At 37.4% G+C, this 22779-nt stretch overlaps 1 protein-coding gene across 1 annotated transcript in view; it reads right to left on the bottom strand.

Annotated features, from left to right (window-relative positions):
- The window catches only part of cables2b (Cdk5 and Abl enzyme substrate 2b), a 31784-nt gene extending 10530 nt beyond the window's left edge, over positions 1 to 21254 (bottom strand). Inside the window, exons 1-2 of the mRNA XM_076097099.1 lie at positions 20612 to 21254; positions 9947 to 10042 (exon numbers count right to left, since the gene is read on the bottom strand). Coding sequence (XP_075953214.1) covers positions 9947 to 10042; positions 20612 to 21210 — 695 coding nt within the window. The 5' untranslated portion in view covers positions 21211 to 21254. The remainder of the gene's footprint in view (positions 1 to 9946; positions 10043 to 20611) is intronic.
- Positions 21255 to 22779: the final 1525 nt, after the last annotated feature.

Genomic DNA, 22779 nt, shown 5'->3' with positions numbered 1-22779 from the left:
ATTAATGGTGATATTGTTTTTAGGTTATATTGCCCCTCTGGTCAGAGAAAAAACCCCACGTCTGAATATAACGTGTAACAGATTGATATAATATTGACATTTTACCAATAATGTAATACTCTTCAGGTGGTTATTTCTTTTCTTACTGATGACGTAATCATTTTGAAGAAAGGTTATGTAAAAAACATAGTTGGAAATTTGGAACAGATGGCAAGCAGTACATTGTTATCAAGCAAATATACGTACGTTATTGCTCAAGTTCTTTTATGATTGAGTTTAATTAGATTTTGGATCAGGTTCAGCACACATTTGATTGCATTTGCAGGAAATTATTACATTATTGGGTGCAGAACCCTCAGTTCAAATAAACCATCTCTCAGTTGTCGACACAGCCGGGTATTTTATCTCATCAGTGTTCTACTTTGATGCAGTCATTACCACGTTGGCTCTTTATTATATTTTGTAATGTATGAAGAGCATTCACAATAAATATCAGAACTAAACTGATTTCATTTTGTAACATATTTTCCTTTTTTCAACTGTTTTAGACACATGACTCAACCTGTAAACAAGTGAAACAGATGCGTGTTTGATGATATTTTTTTGCATTGTGACAGTCCCTCTGGGTTTTCTCAGGTTCATACTCATTAAAACTGGACTGCGAACACATGAGACACCTTGCAGTACCTCAGAGTGCTATTACAGGAACACAAACACGGTGGATGTGCTGAGCTCCAACACGAAGCTAAAAGACCACAAAAGGATCATATCTCTCTTCAGCATGGACTTGAATGTTTTGCCGAACCCTCAAAAGACACTTTCCTAACTGACCCAAGTGTTCCACCTGCATCTCACCAGAGCTTATTATCAACTTGTTACAACGGGGTTTCAATGGAACAGAGTGTGTGTGTGCGTGTATTTCTTATTGCAGATCCTCTGGAGTAGAAATCCCAGTGGAGCAGAAACTGCACAACCCTCGCCTGGTTCGTTTCTCAGAGGAACATGTTTACAGTCATTATCTTTGGCTCAGGCACCAAAGAGACTGGAAGATGATTCACAGTGTGTGAAAACATAAACACACTTATCTTTGAGTGTGTCATGCTGGTGATGAATCATTTTGTCTTCTATATATATATATATATATATACATACGTACATACGCATGTATGTATATACATACGTACATACGTACATACGCATGTATGTACATACGCATGTATGTATATACATACGTACATACGTACATACGCATGTATGTATATACATACGTACATACATATATACATACGTACATACGCATGTATGTATATACATACGTACATACATACATACATACGTACATACGCATGTATGTATATACATACGTACATACATACATACGTACGTACATACGCATGTATGTATATACATACGTACATACATACATACGTACGTACATACGCATGTACGTACATACATACATACGTACGTACATACGCATGTACGTACATACATACATACGTACGTACATACGCATGTACGTACATACATACATACGTACGTACATACGCATGTACGTACATACATACATACATACGTACGTACGTACGCATGTATGTATATACATACGTACATACATACATACGTACGTACGTACGTATATACGTACGTACGTACGTATATACATACGTACGTACGTATATACCTACGTACGTACGTATATACATACGTACGTACGTACATACATACGTATATACGTACGTACGTACGTATATACATACGTACGTACGTATATACCTACGTACGTACGTATATACATACGTACGTACGTATATACATACGTACGTACGTACGTATATACATACATACGTACGTATATACATACGTACGTACGTATATACATACATACGTATATACATACATACGTACGTATATACATACATACGTACGTATGTATATACATACATACGTATGTATATACATACATACGTATGTATATACAGACATACGTATATACATACATACGTACGTATATACATACATACGTATGTATATACATACGTACGTATGTATATACATACGTACGTATGTATATACATACATACGTATATACATACATACGTATGTATATACATACATACGTATATACATACATACGTATGTATATACATACATACGTATATACATACATACATACGTATATACATACATACGTATATACATACATACGTATGTATATACATACATACGTATATACATACGTATGTATATACATACATACGTATGTATATACGTATGTATGTATATACATACGTATATACATACGTATGTATATACATACATACGTATGTATATACATACATACGTATGTATATACATACATACGTACGTATATACATACGTACGTATATACATACGTATATACATACGTATGTATATACATACATACGTATGTATATACATACATACGTATGTATATACATACATACATACGTATATACATACGTATGTATATACATACATACGTATGTATATACATACATACGTATGTATATACATACATACGTACGTATATACATACGTACGTATATACATACATACGTATATACATACATACGTACGTATATACATACGTACGTATATACATACATACGTATATACATACATACGTACGTATATACATACGTACGTATATACATACATACGTATATACATACATACGTACGTATATACATACATACGTACGTATATACATACATACATACGTACGTATATACATACATACGTACGTATATACATACATACGTACGTATATACATACATACGTATATACATACGTACGTATGTATATACATACATACGTACGTATATACATACATACGTACGTATATACATACATACGTACGTATATACATACGTACGTATATACATACATACGTACGTATATACATACGTACGTATATACATACATACGTACGTATATACATACATACGTACGTATATACATACATACGTATATACATACATACGTATGTATATACATACATACGTACGTATATACATACATACGTACGTATATACATACATACGTATATACATACGTACGTATATACATACATACGTACGTATATACATACATACGTACGTATATACATACATACGTATATACATACATACGTATATACATACATACGTACGTATATACATACATACGTATATACATACATACGTACGTATATACATACATACGTACGTATATACATACATACATACGTATATACATACGTACGTATATACATACATACGTACGTATATACATACATACATACGTATATACATACATACGTATGTATATACATACGTACGTATATACATACATACGTATATACATACATACGTACGTATATACATACATACGTACGTATATACATACATACGTATATACATACATACGTATATACATACATACGTATGTATATACATACATACGTACGTATATACATACATACGTATATACATACATACGTATGTATATACATACGTACGTATATACATACATACGTATGTATATACATACGTACGTATATACATACATACGTATGTATATACATACGTACGTATATACATACATACGTATGTATATACATACGTATGTATATACATACATACGTATGTATATACATACATACGTATGTATATACATACGTACGTATATACATACATACGTATGTATATACATACATACATACGTATGTATATACATACGTATGTATATACATACATACGTACGTATATACATACATACGTATGTATATACATACGTACGTATATACATACATACGTATGTATATACATACGTACGTATATACATACATACATACGTATATACATACATACGTATATACATACATACGTATGTATATACATACGTATGTATATACATACATACGTATGTATATACATACATACGTATATACATACATACGTATATACATACATACATACGTATATACATACATACGTATGTATATACATACATATGTATATACATACATACGTATATACATACATACGTATGTATATACATACATATGTATATACATACATACGTATATACATACATACGTATGTATATACATACATACGTATATACATACATACATACGTATATACATACATACGTATATACATACATACGTATGTATATACATACATACGTATGTATATACATACATACGTACGTATATACATACATACGTACGTATATACATACATACGTACGTATATACATACATACGTACGTATATACATACATACATACGTACGTATATACATACATACGTACGTATATACATACATACATACGTACGTATATACATACATACGTACGTATATACATACATACGTACGTATATACATACATACGTATATACATACGTACGTATGTATATACATACATACGTACGTATATACATACATACGTACGTATATACATACATACGTACGTATATACATACGTACGTATATACATACATACGTACGTATATACATACGTACGTATATACATACATACGTACGTATATACATACGTACGTATATACATACATACGTACGTATATACATACATACGTACGTATATACATACATACGTATATACATACATACGTATGTATATACATACATACGTACGTATATACATACATACGTATATACATACGTACGTATATACATACATACGTATATACATACATACGTACGTATATACATACATACGTACGTATATACATACATACGTATATACATACATACGTACGTATATACATACATACGTACGTATATACATACATACGTATATACATACATACGTACGTATATACATACATACGTACGTATATACATACATACGTACGTATATACATACATACGTATATACATACATACGTACGTATATACATACATACGTACGTATATACATACGTACGTATATACATACATACATACGTATATACATACATACGTACGTATATACATACATACGTACGTATATACATACATACGTATATACATACATACATACGTACGTATATACATACATACGTATATACATACATACATACGTACGTATATACATACATACGTATATACATACATACGTATATACATACATACGTACGTATATACATACATACGTACGTATATACATACATACGTACGTATATACATACATACGTATATACATACATACGTACGTATATACATACATACGTACGTATATACATACATACGTACGTATATACATACGTACGTATATACATACATACGTACGTATATACATACGTACGTATATACATACATACGTATGTATATACATACATATGTATATACATACATACGTACGTATATACATACATACGTACGTATGTATATACATACATACGTACGTATATACATACATACGTACGTATATACATACATACGTACGTATATACATACATACGTACGTATATACATACATACGTATGTATATACATACGTACGTATATACATACATACGTATATACATACATACATACGTACGTATATACATACATACGTATATACATACATACGTATATACATACATACGTACGTATATACATACATACGTACGTATATACATACATACGTACGTATATACATACATACGTACGTATATACATACATACGTACGTATATACATACATACGTACGTATATACATACATACGTACGTATATACATACATACGTATATACATACATACGTACGTATATACATACATACGTACGTATATACATACATACGTACGTATATACATACGTACGTATATACATACATACGTATATACATACATACGTATGTATATACATACATATGTATATACATACATACGTACGTATATACATACATACGTACGTATGTATATACATACATACGTACGTATATACATACATACGTACGTATATACATACATACGTACGTATATACATACATACATACGTATATACATACATACGTATGTATATACATACGTACGTATATACATACATACGTATATACATACATACGTACGTATATACATACATACGTACGTATATACATACATACGTATATACATACATACGTATGTATATACATACATACGTACGTATATACATACATACGTATATACATACATACGTATGTATATACATACATACGTACGTATATACATACATACGTACGTATATACATACATACGTACGTATATACATACATACGTACGTATATACATACATACGTACGTATATACATACATACGTACGTATATACATACATACGTATGTATATACATACGTACGTATATACATACATACGTATGTATATACATACGTATGTATATACATACATACGTACGTATATACATACATACGTATGTATATACATACGTACGTATATACATACATACGTATGTATATACATACGTACGTATATACATACATACGTATATACATACATACGTATATACATACATACGTATGTATATACATACATACGTATGTATATACATACATACGTATATACATACATATGTATATACATACATATGTATATACATACATATGTATATACATACATACGTATATACATACATACGTATATACATACATACGTATATACATACATACGTATATACATACATATGTATATACATACATACGTATATACATACATACGTATATACATACATACGTGTATATACATACATACGTATATACATACGTATGTATATACATACATACATACATACATACGTACGTATGTATGTATGTATATACGTATGTATGTATGTATGTATATACGTATGTATGTATATACATACATACGTACGTATGTATGTATGTATATACATACGTATGTATGTATATACATATGTATGTATATACATACATACGTACGTATGTATGTATGTATATACATACATACGTATGTATGTATATACATACATACGTACGTATGTATGTATGTATATACGTATGTATGTATGTATATACGTATGTATGTATATACATACATACATACATACATACATACATATATACATACATATGTATGTATGTATATACGTATGTATGTATATACATACATACATACATACATACATATATACATACATACATACATATATACACACTACTAGTCCTTTATACAGCCAGTAGACCTCAAATCATTAACCTTGACTTTTTCTGACAGCCGTACACATTAAAAACAGACCACACAGCGTTTGAGCTGCAGCTCCACAGAGAACTGAGGTTGACCACAGAAATAACATCAAGTCCATCCTGAGACTGTCCGAGGGAACGGCACCAGACGCTAATACAGCCAAATCTAAGACACCGACCGGCTCTGCAGCTAAGCAGAATACTGGCAGAGAGAGCAGTAAGTCTACCGAAGGAGTTACATAACCTGGATTAAACAATATGAGCGAATAAAATACAAGCTTCAAAGAGGTGCAAATCTGAATCTTATAACCGTCTACGGAGCCGGCACACTTAAGGCCTTTACACACCAGGAGCGTGATGAATACACGCCACATGATTCCAGTTTCATCTCTGTAGCAGTGACAGTACCTTTACAGTTAGAGCGTCTTTAGCTTCTGTGCTGTGAAGCATTCCCCACTGAACCGGAATATTTGAGCGGTCTAGAGTTACAAGAGGGTTTTAAATCAGATCCTTTGCATTTGATTGGGCAATTAAAAAGTGGGGAATCTCATGTTGTAGCTGTAATTCATCATCCCAGGAGGAGGTAGAACTGTTTTATGAGGTGATTATCATTCAAAGGAGACAACCAAGGAAGTAAATGAAACGCTCTGGTTCAAAGAGCTAAATATGTAGTTGTCTTCTGGAAAAATACATCAAGTATTAATGTTTTACTGTGAATAAATCATTTTTAACTTGGCCACATCTTTATAACTGAACTGTGGAAGAAGTGACCGTCCTCTTCTGCCCCTGCTGCTCCTCCTCCTCCTCCTCCTCCTCCTCTTCTGTCCGTCCCATGAGACAGACGAGTTTGGATTTAATGCCGTTGTTGGTTGTGTGTCCACTGAGTCACACACTCAGCTCGTTCCCTATGATGCGTGGGAAAAGTGGAGAGCAGGAAGTCGCCGGGGAGCTCAGAGGAAACAGCAGAAGCGTCAAAACAGGTCTGCTGGAAATGAGACTCTGCTGGGAATTCTGCCCCCTCCACATTCCATTTATTACCACACATTTCATAACACCGGGGGCACATTATTCCATGATCACTTTAAAGAAAAACACCAGACGAATGCCACTGGGAGCTGGACCCATGGCCCAGGGTCTGTAACTTCTGAGCTACACCAAGACTTGCCCACAGGAAAACAAAGTCAACATCCTAACAAATCAGAGGGAAATGTGCATCGTTTTTAAAATAAACTCTACGTTGATGCAGAAAACACTAAAGGGTGAGATAAGAGTGTGACCAATGACCTCCTGTCATTAACTTTAAATGTGTCCGGGTAAAGTTAATTATCACACAGGATGTATATTCTAGCAGGTTTTTGTTTTTTATTAAACTTGTGCTGCTTTTGTTTAGTTAGTTTACTCAGAAATACCATCAATGGACACATACTGTAGGTGGTACTTTATATCTTCTGGGACAGTTTAAATGGACAAAGTAGTGCACAATATACATCAAGTTATGTACCGATATTGTAAATCCATAAGAAGCTTGTTTTCTGTTTCACTTTATTATATTAAGTTATTTACATTTAGGTGCACCGTGACAGCTATAGTTATGGATATACAGACAACAATCATTTAACAATTGTCCGACTGTACTACTTTGACTATGACACTGAAAGAACTGCAGCACTGCTGGAAGCAGCAAGCTGGAAGCTCTGTTATTGACATACAGATGCATACTTGGTCACCCATTTAAAATCTCCCATGACCCAGAGGAGGGTTAAGCCCTCCTGCTTCAGACTCTAACGTTTGCGTTTCTCTTTAAGCCGCCGTCTCTTCCCCGTAATGCCATGGCGACTTGGCTGAACAACAAACAACAGCTCTGCTGCTCTTAGCTGGATCTATTCTAAAACAATCAGCCCTCAGTCTATTATTATCTGATGAGTATGTCTGTGTTCCTTTGACACAGAGCTCTGATTTATACACAAGGAAGGACAAGGATAGAAGACGATAGAAGAAGAAATGGACAGAATGACATTGTCCAGGCTTCAGCTCCGTTCCTCACCTGGAGAGTGAAGGCTGCACACTTCTGCATGTCGGCAGTTTGTAACGGTTCAAGGCTGAAGAGACTAAGCCAGAGTGGAATACTCAAAGTTACTTTGACCTTAAGAAAACTCCTACAAAGAACTACCTTAAATGACTATAAATACAGTAGAAGATATAGTATAGGAGATTTAAGAGATACTATTTCAGGTTAGGAAATACCGTTTGTGGCTTTAAATGAAAACATTTTAGGGTTTTTGTTCCAGTTGGATGTGATCAGAATAACTCCACAGGTCTAGAGTAAGTGGATTGACTTATTGCAGAGATTATAGCTCTGAGTACATAGAAAAAAGGATATTGCCCCCGACAACACAGGTCTCTCAGTCAAAAAACAACACAAAATTGAAAAGAATAACAAGGTAGATTGCACAAAGAATAGCTGTGTCTTTCTTTGAATTTAGACCCTAAGCCCACTGCCATGACCTTGCTGTGCTTAGGTTTAGCTCTGTAACGCTACACGCTGTGAACAGCAGGGATCGACATGCTGCTCAACCCCGTCTAAACCGGGACAAAGACTCAGCAGTGGAACAATGTGATGTGTGCTACTTTCAACTTTTACCTTTAAAAAGAGATAAAAACCCACCACTGCATTACTGGACAGGCCACGGGATTTGAACCTGTGGTGTTGCAGACAACAGCAACTACGGAATAATGTGTGTGTCTAACCTGCTGCCTCTTGTGTCGTATTGTTTCATGTTTTTGATGAAGTGCATCTTCTTGGTGTGTCGAGGTCTTGGAGAGCCACCGGAGAGGTTACGAGTCCTACAGAGAGACAGACAGACAGACAGACATGGAGATAAATGAAGGGTTTCGCTCACATTGTAGCAATTCATGAATAAGGATTTAAAGCATACACACAAAATTAGACCTGAAATCAAATTGAATATAGCGTACAGTGATTAAGAACAATCATTTTGTTAATGAGTGGTTACTGAAAACCGGTATTAAACGGGCCCCGGGGCTAAAGACTGTAGTCTTTATCATCACGCTAAAGCCCCTCCCCTGCTCTGTGTCGGGGCTGAACTCCTTCACACACACACACACACACACACACACACACACACACACACACACACACACACACACACACACACACACACACACACACACACACACACACACACACACACACACACACACACACACACACACACACACACACACACACACACACACACACACACACACACACACACTAATGTAGAAACATGAACACACTTGTGCTCACAAACAGACAGACAGCATCTGTTAGTTTTTGTATGGCTGACCTGGTGAGTCCACACCACATGGAGTTTGAACATACACACAAACACCTGCTTCATTTGTGAAGCAGATGTTTGAGGGAGCTGTGTGTGTGTGTGTGTGTGTGTGTGTGTGTGTGTGTGTGATGTGGCAGTGACATCTGGGTAGTTTGACGATCCTTTAACATTCCACCCCAAAACAACAATCCACACATTTGTTTTGTTTATGAGGTAAGAGAAGCGTCACTCTGTCCCGTGAGAGTGTTTTGTAGTCCTGAGCAGCAACATCAATCAAAGAGTGAGGGCTTCTTTCTAGAGCCACCGTTTCACTTGGATGTTGTGTGAAGCACAGCACTGTTTCAAGAGTTTTCTTTTAATTTTAACGAAGCAAGTCACCAATGCATTGATATTTTTGTCACTCAATTGAAAAAAACTCAAACCAACCCCAGGACCCTCCCAGCGGAACCGAAGTGCCTTTGAGCAGGGCACAGCTGCAACCTGACCCTCTATAGGATATCCTTAATGCGTTTCTTCTCGGTTTGTGCAAGTATGCTAACATTAGCAAGTAGTAAGGCTGTAGGGATGCTTGTTGTTTGAAAAGTTTTGTTACAAATGGCAAAAACGTTTTTTTTATTGCTTTACGAAAAATCTCCATGTTCCTCTACAAACATCCGTTTTTCATTTAGCAAACGAAGTCAACCATCACATTATGTTGAATGTTGAATAAACACAAGCAGCCACACAAGACCTTTGGCAAAATGAAAAGTCCTCACATTGGCAAAATGATAATTCAAATCAGGAGCCATCTGATAAAACAAGTAAACACTATACGTCCAACAAGACATTTAATGCCAATTTGTACTGTTGTGTTTTTTTTCCCCAGGATGTTACATGTAGGAATAATGAGCTGGTTCATATTCAGTGCAGCAGTAACGAACTGTAGCTTACTCATCTCATGATTGATTGATTGCTACAAGTAACAATTAGGACTTAAGTTAACAACATGTTTGGATGGACCACAAACAAACCCCTTAATTACAATCATGAGGTTCTTCAGCAGTGACTGACCATTAATAAGGTTTATGATAGAAAATACTATACAATAACAATCTATGTTAACTTTAAATCATTCCTCTCAGCTTGGAGGCGTCCATAAGGAAAACACTGAAATCATAAACATCAACAATATCTGGCTGACACCATTGCTCTCACAGTCTTTCTAAATGTGTCCCAGTATCTGAGCTTTGGATCTGCAGACGGCCCATTTCCATGAAAACCTGCTCTGTCTCTCTGGGATGTTGTGGAAACTTTCCTTTCTGTGGGAATGGAAACATCCAGTCTGTCGTTTCCCTTGCTGCTGAGGATGATGATGATGATGATGATGATGATTGGAGTACAGTTAACCTACGTTTAGAAGAAGACTTTCTGAACATATGACATTTTTCTTTAAATGTTTTTATCCTTGTGCCATCAAGCTAAGACCAACGAGCCGAAACAAAAACAGCAACGCTTTCCCTCGTTGCCGTCACATTAGGTCTGGCCGATTACAAATGTTGGAGCAGGACAGAGCTTCAGACTTCAGAAAATATTCATGTTGCCGACAACAGATAATAGAGTGAATTAATGCATGAATATATGAATACATGAAAGGAAACAGCAGGTTATACATTAAAAAAAGCAATAGAGACTTATAAAGATATATGCACTAGCATTGCAAAACATTTTAAATACCTAGCTGAGAGGATTATGTCATAAATACGGCTTCACTAGACAGACAGTGTGGCTGGGCTTCAATTAACTAGAATAACTGCAAGTTATGTTGCAGTTTACATTCATGACTCTCCAAAATGTCCTCACTTCATCATTTTATCTTGTTAAGACATTTGTGTGAAATTTAATTTTGTGAAGTCACAGAGGACAATGTCTAAACTACAACAGTATCTCGCAGCCAAACTCATTGATGCGATGGAGACTTACTGGGAGAATGTGTCCATGACAATGTATGCAACAACGTGCTGCCAACTCTCCTGTACGGGTGAACTAGAGACTCGGCTGCCTGCTTTGTGCATACCCTGCAGCTGGCAATAAGTGATAGATATGACTTGTTTGTGCATCGGTTATCACTGCAGCTGGGCGGCTTGTTAGGCACAGGGGTCGGTTAACAAAATCAGCGTACCTAATATTCAAGTAACATACAGTATATATATATACACACTATACTTAACTACAGTGCAAGTAACTCAAAATGTTACTGAAGTACTTCCATTATGCTACTTTATACATCTACTCCACTACATTTTGGAGGCAAACAGGGTTCCTCACAATAGTTTTAAGTAAAACATCTGACTAATACTACCACTACTGAAAAATAGTACTTTTAAATATCTATATATTAAAGAGCACCAACTGTATGTTTGAGAATGACCGTATGATGTGAAATTTAAGTGAAGTGAATGACCTTTAAACACTAACAAGAGCTTCATGAAATCCAATAGGAAACAGTGACTTTGCAGCTCGGGGCCTAGAACCAGCTGCAGGCCTGTTGTTGGGGACTGTGGTGATGGACTTTTCTAGGACGCCGAGTCATTTTATTCAGTTTAAACTCATGAACACCAGTGTCACAGTAATAATAGCTGCTGTTTAATCTTAAAATAATCTTTCTCTTCATTGATCCCTCCTTTTGTCGCTGCAAAAATAGTATGAAGTTATTATAGGCATCACATTTTTCAACAGCTATAACTTCATATTTATGACACACTTTTACCACACACACTTTTTAAAGGATGGCATTGAACTGAAATTCTAAGCTTGAAAGAATCTGACCAGATGTTTTAAGAAGGGATAAAGTTCCATTCAATTTAATCCAAGATACAAATAAACACCGACACCACACCAACTGCAGGTGTCGTACTAAATACTGCACCGAACACATCGCTGCCGTCTCTGTCCTGACTCGTCCTCGAGGATCAATGATATTTGCTCTTGTTGCATCTTGATGAGCGAGCTGACAGCTGCTTCCTCCCCACATACAGCTTCCACTGATCAGAGGCAGTGAAGCTCAGAATAGACTCTGCACACACACGCACACACACACACACACACACCACTGGTTTATATCAACACACACTGGCTTAATCTGCATCTGTTCTCTGTCTGTAGGGACAGGGATCAATATTAACTCATAAGGTCATCTACAGAAGTCACTGTATTGTCTTAACCACATAGTAACAATGCACACTTGTAAGCTGTACAAAATAACACAGATTCTGGCCACTGTGTTTTGTCCTCCTCCGTGTTTTAAAGTGCAGTCAGTGGTCAGATAGTCCCTTGCCTGGGTCTAGACTGGGTCTAGAGGTTTATATCCATCCACTCCTCCGAGTTGGAGTTGACTGATTCGTCTGGCATCGATTCGTCAGTAAATCCAAACATTGTGGTTGTTTATTGTGGTGAAAATGTAATTAACATTTTCACAGAGTGTAAAAAGGATGTTGGTATATAAATTCTTATCTTAGAGTTACGACTTATTGCTTAGTTACAGCCTCAACTTCACTTACTCGTAGACAAGGTGCGCTAGGATTAGTCGGGCTCCCTGCTGGCCGACACACTGGTAAAGCAGATGTGCAGTGGGATTCACGATTATGCCGTTTTAGCACTTTTACAGTTCAAATTGCTAAATGGCGGCTGTCAAAAAGAGCTGTTATAAACTCAGCTCACCTGTGCAGTGTGAGCATAGCAGTTGCAAGCTCGAGCTGTACAGAAAGTAAATTGAAACTTGTAGTGCGAGTTCAGGAAACATGTACGATTGATTAAAACCTGCAGCGTCTGCTCAGCTAAAAACAGAGAGGGAAGTAAGTGACTCTCTCACACTCACTGTCTCTTCACCTCTCCCTCGGTCTGTGTGAGACCACAGAGGCTTTCACACACAGCTTTTTTTAACACCACCCATACTAACTCTAACACGCATGCATGCACACACTTTGTCATTGACCAACCACAAACCATATTAAATGTCCTGCTGTCTAAATCCTCATCCCTCCCACACAGACACACACACACACACCAGGCAGCAGTGTGTCTGTCCACACCTCCGACACAGACTGACTGCTGGACGTTCCACAGATTACACTACATGGAGCTCTGGCTGAGAGGCGCACACACACACAGTTGTGTGTCTTACATCACTAGATTAACAGAATCCTCATGCTTCTTCTTCTGCAGGATTTACCGCAGGATTTGTTTAACTACTTATGATTTTACCACAATTTCAGAAGCTATTGTAATAAATCCTTTTACTGCTCGTGAACTGTTCAGGAAGCTTTCTTAGAAGAGATCTAAACGGAGCACAGTCGGGAAAATCCCTGCATTCACGTGCTGCTCGTTATTTATTTATATATATATATATATATATATTTTCCCGACTGTGTACCTGCAGAGTATCTTTAGCAGATTAATTTGTATAATCCAGCTCTGCTAATGGGGTTGTTCTTCTCACTATGATTGTAATCCAAATGTGACATAATCTGGGTAAGGGGTTTATGTGACGGACGGGATTAATTAGATGGGGGTATAATGGAATTAGAAGAGTTTATACAAACACACTGTATGCATTTGAAGCAGGGCGTCTTTGGAGAACGGCGTGCTGCATGTTGGCGACATTCAAATGTTCACTGAGAACAGAATACTGCAAACTGGATGTGACTGATAAGACTGTGTGTGTGTGTGTGTGTGTGTGTGTGTGGGAGTGATTAGCATCTATTATCAAACCGGACCTCATACGCACACATACATGGTGATAGGAAGACTGCGGCCTGTTCACACACATGGTGATACATTTAAAACACATTAACCCGTCACAAGTTCCACTCTCTAAAGTAATCCACAATGAATACCATTCTCATGTTGTAGTGTGGACTGAGACATGTTTTTTTAATTTCCTGTTTTTCAGGTGAATCTTTATGTATCCATTTATGGTGAAAATGTCTTTATTTACAGAAAGGAAAACACAAAATGCAGGTGCCAGGTGAAATTCAAAATATAAAAATACAGTGGATGTCAGTCAGCCATTGGCTGCTACGACTCTTATATACATTTTTTATTTTCCAGGATTAAAAATATATATATTTTACTTCACCAACATTGACTGTTTAGTTGATCCATTACACAAAATCCAAATTAAAAATCCATTTTAGTTTCAGGTTGTAATCCAACAAAATAGGAAAAACACCAAGTGGGGTGAATACTTTTGCAAGGGCTCTAGGGCGGTGCTCAGTTTAGCTAACTTTAATCAGCAGATTATTGATAATGAATATAATCTTGTGAAGTGTTTCTTATGATTTATCCACATTCAGGACACGGTCTGCAGGAAAGTTGATGATTAAGATAAATCATGTGTGTGTTAGGGGAGTGGAGTTCAGCTCTGTTTTCACTGGAGTCGTGCATGTTCACGCGCGCGCACGCACGCACGCACACGCACGATGATGTCAGTCAGATTCCTTCTCTCTTTGGGTTGTGTGTGTTGGTCCAGAGGGTGTGTCTAATCAGTGATTTATGCTGAATCTGATACGTATTCAGCTTAAGGAAACAAAGTTCAGCACAACGTTTTGGGAACAGAGCAGCTTAAACTTACATGCAGTCAAGTTTGATGTGTGTGTGATGAGACAGGGGAAGGAGTTTGACAATAAATGTAAGGCCAAAGTCAAAACAAAATGTATCTGCTTGTACGCGAGTGTCGGACTGATCAACCAAATTGCAATTTTTGTCGACAAAACACTGCTACACAGGTGCTGGAGCAGTGGAACCAGGCACAGTACTTGATTACAGACATTTCAAGGTAGTATTAGCATTTATTATTCATATTATATTTTGAAAATTGTCAAATTCTGATGATAAATGTTAATAAAAAATGTGCGCAGCTTTACACCCATCAGTATCAACCTTTAACATACATCAGTTAGCACTGGGCAATATACAGAATTGTGATACAAGACTAGATATTATCTTAGATTTTGGATATCGTAATATAACGATATAAGTGTTTTCCTGGTTTTAAAGGCTGCATTATAGTAAAGTCATGTGATTTTCGGAACTTGCCAGACTGTTCTAGCTGTTCTATCATTTGCTTTTACCCACTTAGTCATAATATTCACATTACCTATGAGTTTTCAAAAATCTCATTGTGTACATTTTTTTGTGAAAGCACCGATGGTCAATCGTACTATATCGTCATAATACCGATGTTGAGGTTTTGGACAGAAATATTGTGATATTTGATTTTCTCCATATTGCCCCAGTGTCAGTTCAACCCATGTGTGAAGTAAAGAGATAAAGAAAAGGGAAAGACTCCAAACACAGAAACAAGAGAGGGAGTTTGAAAGAAACCCGAGAGAGACACACGGGAGAGAACGAAAGAAACGTTTGAACAACCAAACCCTAAAATGATGTTTATTCTGCTGAGAGAAAATAAAGGGAGGAGACACCGTGAGAAAACATTGGAGAAGAGACAGAGAGGGCTAAAGACTGTACAGATAAACCGGCTGTAAATCAGGGCTGGGCGATATGGAAGAAATCTAATTTCAAAGATTGGGGTTAGTAGTATCAGTTAATAGCAAGAGTTCAGGAACAATTCAAGCATTGTTTTTCCTGGCCATTTAACAGCAGGTAATACGCCGTCTCTTAACTAGTGTTCAAATAAAATACAAATGAATTATGTGACTAATAAGGCAGAATTGAAATCATGGAGATGTTCTGCTTGTTACAACACGATCACACCACCTGTAAACTGTGCCCGTGTCCCTTTGAACTCAAATGGCGGAAATGGCGGAAATGGTCCGCCCATGCCTACATTTTTGCTTATGTGATGTAATTTCTTGGAGGAACCTTGAGTCTTAGATGGACCTTGATGCAGAGAACTTGAAACGTAAACGTTTGAAATAAGAATATTTGCCCTTCTTAGCCCGATGTCATCAGGGGGAAATGCCAAAACCTAATCTGAGCCAGGAACAGCACTCATTACCTCAGTGTCGAGGCTTTGACTGGACACGTCACTGAATCCATGATGTCATTCGGGGATCACGTGACCTCTCCAGACCTGCCTGAACGTCCTCTCAGGGCTGTCGGTCAGCAGAGTTTCACTGCGTTCTCCACAGAAACTGACCTTACACTGACCGATGAGAATACTGCTCATGGGTCCACTAGGACTATCCCAATTATGTTCTTTGCAATGGATCCTTAGCTGAGTCACTCAATAAATAGCCCCTATCTGATTTTTACTTTATGTTTCCACGGCCGAATAATAAAATCGCACAATGCATACTTGCACATTTTCCCCAATAAAAGCAGCAGATATTAACGCACCTCATCCCATGATCGGTTTAAGATAGCATGTGTAAAAAAAAAAAAAACACTACAATCTATGCTAACAATGTTAATGCTACAGTAAAAAGACCAAGTTTAGCCTTAGGGGCTAATGCAACAGCAATTTTAGGTGAAGTAGTAGAAGTGTGTACTTTACGAGCCGAGTGTCCTCGCTTCCTGTATATAAAGAGCATCAGTTAAACAGCTAAACTGATCATACGTGTCAGTGTGTGATCATGCTAATGAAGCAGTTGGCTGGTCGGTTAGCTGGCTGGCAGGACTTCACACGGAGCTTTGTCACAGACAGCGAGGCTAAACGGAGCGTGACTGATGATCGTATCTGACGACAGCCAAATTCATCACACCAGGAAGTGTGTAGGTGAGGAGAAGGGCGCTCAGCAAAGGAACCGCAACACCACAGCTGTGCTGTCTAAATGTCAAAAAAAGTATTTTAAAATCAATAAGTAAGTACTGCAATAATTAAGTAACATCATTGCAGAAACCAGCAGCTTTAATTACGAGAAACATTCGCCCTAATACCATGTTAATGACATAAGGAAGGTAATACATTTATGAATTTGTAATTCAAATACAGTTTACATCAACATGCAGGAAGAAGTTCTTAAGTAGCGTCCAACCAATAAATCTGTAAGACAATATTATCGAGGTATAATTGCTCATCACAAATATATATATATACAATATATACACACACAAGACAAGACATTGCAGTTCAGAAATATGTTTGCACTTCGCAGAAACTGAGGAACAATATTTCCATTTCCATATTTCATCCACAAAAAAAGAGTTTGTGTCCCACCCAGTAGATATATTGGTAGAAATATGTGCTAAATTAAACCGATCCCAATCAAAAACGTTTGTTAATGTTCTTATTTTATTTAAAAATATATATATATCAGTTGATATAAGTTTACATTTTATGAAGAATAAATAATGAGTCAAATCATTGATTAGTTGATGTGTGAATATCCTGCTTTTCCTCTCTTTTATATCATTGTAAATTGAATATGTTGAATATTTTGGGGGTTCTGGACTGTTGGAAAACAAACAAATACGGTGATGGAGCATTTTTCAGTTTTTTTGTGACATTTTAGGAATTCACTAATCAATCAATCTATTTAAAAAAATGCTTGAATAATCAATAATAATCAGATGAAGCCTTTTGCAAAAGAACCTTTTTTTAAACCTCACGTTGCAAAGTCGTCTGGTCACGAACGAATACTTAGTGTGTGAATCACACTCATTAGTAACACTGACAACAACCATCTTGGCATGAAGAACAATGCAATCCTGTATTATGCAGCATCGCAGTACATAAACAAAATGAAGTCACGCAGCAGTAGCCGCAGGTGACGGTTGGTGTCTGATGAGCTCTTATCCGTCACTAATTTCCAGCCTGTCGTTGGGTGTAAATAGGTTAAGCAGTCATTATCTCAGCGGGGCTGATTCTCAGGGTTTGATGCGCTGCCAACGTGGTGACAAAGCTCATCAGCACTCACACAGTCTGAACCACTGCCAGATGCTGCATACAAACACACTACCTCACATCCTCATAAAACCACATTCATATAAATTAATCTCTTTTACTCTTCATCATTCCGATCTCAGCCATCCCATATTTCTCTCTCTCTCCGTCTGAATGTCTCCCTCTCAGCAGAGACAATCAAAACTAATCCTGAGTTATTGTAGTAAACACACCAAATGAAAGTGATTCTGGGTTACTGTGCCACAGAAACAGCTTGACTTCATGTTGTCTGTTAGTGGTTTTTAACTGTCACCAGGTTCACTTCCCCTCTACAAAGCCACCATCTCCTCCAGCAGGCTATACATCAAAATGATGCGTCCTATGAGACTACAACCAAGCTCAAAGTTATTAAGGCTGAGAATAAACATATGATATATTTATAAGAGATATCACAAATCTTCATGTTCAAAAAGGCAAGTTCGAGTCAGTGTTTTAGAAAGGGGGAGATAGAAGGTTGGTGACATGAAAGGCCCGTCCAGCCCGGGAATCGAACCCATGCTGTGAGTCAACAGTGTTGGCCACTACACAGCCTGTCAAAGTAAACATATAAGCAAAAAATGCACATTATCTGTTTACAATGAAAAAAACAATGCATACAAGCAGCTGCCAGAAATCAACATGGTGCAGACGCACGAGCATCCATTATTAATGTATTTAATTAATAGGTACATATACAAAACAATACTTTAAATACCTCATGTTTAGGAGTATAACGCATAATTACGCAAAACCTAAAAATGATGCATAAGAGTATGATGCATACTTTTCAATCATGTCTTATTAAAGACGGAGAAGGACTTTGCATGAATTAAACCCAATAAATAAGACCACACCTACACCAGGCCACCTCCTTAGGTCAACATTAGTCATGATCTCCTCTCAAAGAGCACTTCATCCGAGCATGTGTGGGTAGAATGTTGCCTTTCTGCCTTTTACCTCCAGGCAGTGAGGAAAAAGATAACTTAAAGAGAAAAGTTGCATCACGACCAGTGACACGCACCACAAACGCTGAAGGGCACCGTGGATTTACAGCCTCAAACAGAGAGGGAACGTGAGTGCGAATACTCTGAACCAAAGCTGAACTTGACCACACAGCCCAGATAAAGACACGACCAATGACATCCATCTCCTTCCTCAAACTTTAAGGTAACGTTGAGACTGATAACAAAAACATAGCCGTGTGTCTCTCACCTTTGTCGCGGCTCTGAGGACACCGAGTTGCAGCTCTGCACAGACAGCAGTGTGGAGGACTTCCGCGGTCCCAGAGGTGACGGCAGCATGCTGGCGTTGGACAGAGACGGAGACAGCAGGTTACTGTTCCCCGATGGGAACGAGTCTCTGCGGCACTCCAGCAGCACCTCTGCGCTTCCCACGCCGTTAAACCCGGTGTCCGACGGCAGGACGAGGATAGGCGGTATGTTGAGGAGACCCATCCTCGGTGCCGAGGAGGGATTAACGTCCCCGCAGCTCACGGCCGCTGCCAAACTGGAGAATAGCCCGTAGCTTCCAGTGGCACCAAGCTCCGGACACAGCTCGCCCGCTGCTGCAGAGCCGGAGACGAGTCCCTCCAAGTCGGTCTCTTTGTGGTGACGGCTTCCTACGTGGTCGGCTGAATTACTCTGGACTGGCCGTCCGTCCAAAGAGATGTTACTAAGAAATAAAAGAGCTGCTTGTCTCCGGCGCGAGTTCTCCCGGTTCCTCCGCATGTGTTCCCTGTTATTACCGTGCGTCTTTTTGCCGCTGGCGGTTATCGCAGCGCTGTGCTGGCCGTACGCAGCAGCCGCCGCCATGCCGCCGTCCCACCGAGGAAGTCTAGTGGAGGATCAGCTCGAGACCCGCTGCTGTCAAATCCCTTTTACCCGGCGCGAGACGGCTTTACGCCCTCCTCCACTCTCATTGGCCAAGACAGGAGAACGTGATAACGTGCGTTTCGCCACGCTCTGAACTCTTCCTTCTGTTACAAACATGTAAATATACTGATCATAAGTGGTAAAGAATGCACTATAACAAATTATTGTATTTTTGATATATTTTCTTTAATAAAACATTGATTTAAATTGAGATCAAGAAATGTTTTTTTAATTATTTTGGGCCTGGTCACCATTTTTCATACTTTTTTGCGTATCTCCTTAAAGCAATAATACACTTAAAAAAGATGAAAACAATGTAACAAATATACAATAATATTTGAAGTGGAAGCAGATTATCCTTTTACCAGAGAGTCAGTGTAGTGCCTTTTAACATTTTAAATCCACTATTAAAAATATGAATCCCTCAGCCAACTAATCTGATAATAATGATAATGATACTAGGTGTCTGTTTCTAAAATCTCATTTTGACTAAATGTTGATTTTAATCATGGTTTAGATTTGTGGCTTTTAAGTCTTAGGTTATGTCCCTGTTATATAAACAATCAGATAAACAAAAATATTATAAATAACTCCTGTCCTATTGTTATGCAACAAGGTACTATGGTTCCAACCTGGATATAATGTATGTATGCTAATTGTATACGCTCTATTCTTTTTGTTTCTTTCTGCATTCAAGTGGTGTTATCTTCCTGTTACTGTTTTCGGCAGTGTCCGTGTAATGCCTCTGACATGTTCATCTCTGCAGTATCAGGGCTGCTGAGGCATTAAGTGAGCTGTCACTGCAGTTCTACCTGACAGCAGCGTTGATTGGCTGTTGGCACTTTGTTATGAAACCTCAGTGGATTTTCTCTGCACTGATCTCTGCAGTGACACCAACACATGGGCGGAGGGGCACCTGGTCAGCTCAGCAGGATGACCACACTATATAGTATGACTGTTAGCTTGCTAAATATAATCCGTGGGACACGCCACATTGTAATCCCTGCAAACTGGGAGTTTGTTATCTTATACTAACACCCTGATCCCCTACATCTGCAGAGCAACACATGCAACACAACTGACCTTCCAGCTGCAACAACAGCAGGATGGAAATCCAAAAAGTGACATCATTTATTTCAGTTTGATGTCACTGGAAAGTATTTTTCATTTGCATGATGTCATGTTTGATCATAACACATGTTTTTGTACATGTGAAGAAGCTGGCTGGGGCCTTAACTACGAGCTCCACAATAGAGATTGTAACAAAGAAAAACATTTCTGCACTGCACTCTGTGCACTGAAAGGTGTACGGTACCTTTGTTAAGTGTTGATCTTAGGTGTGGTCTGTTGTATTCATGGCTGCGATGTAGCATTGCAATATATTTTTAGGATTATTGTAAGATGTTATTACTTTTGACAATAATACATTGGTGGGTCAGCTGAAATAAAACATAATTATTGACATATATATTACTTTATAGATATATAAATACTATCCAAATTGAAATA

The sequence above is a fragment of the Anarhichas minor genome, unplaced genomic scaffold (assembly GCF_050575085.1).
Source record: "Anarhichas minor isolate MPS153535 unplaced genomic scaffold, ASM5057508v1 ptg000003l, whole genome shotgun sequence".
Classification (NCBI taxonomy): Eukaryota; Metazoa; Chordata; class Actinopteri; order Perciformes; family Anarhichadidae; genus Anarhichas; species Anarhichas minor.
This window is presented reverse-complemented; position numbering and strand designations above follow the sequence as displayed.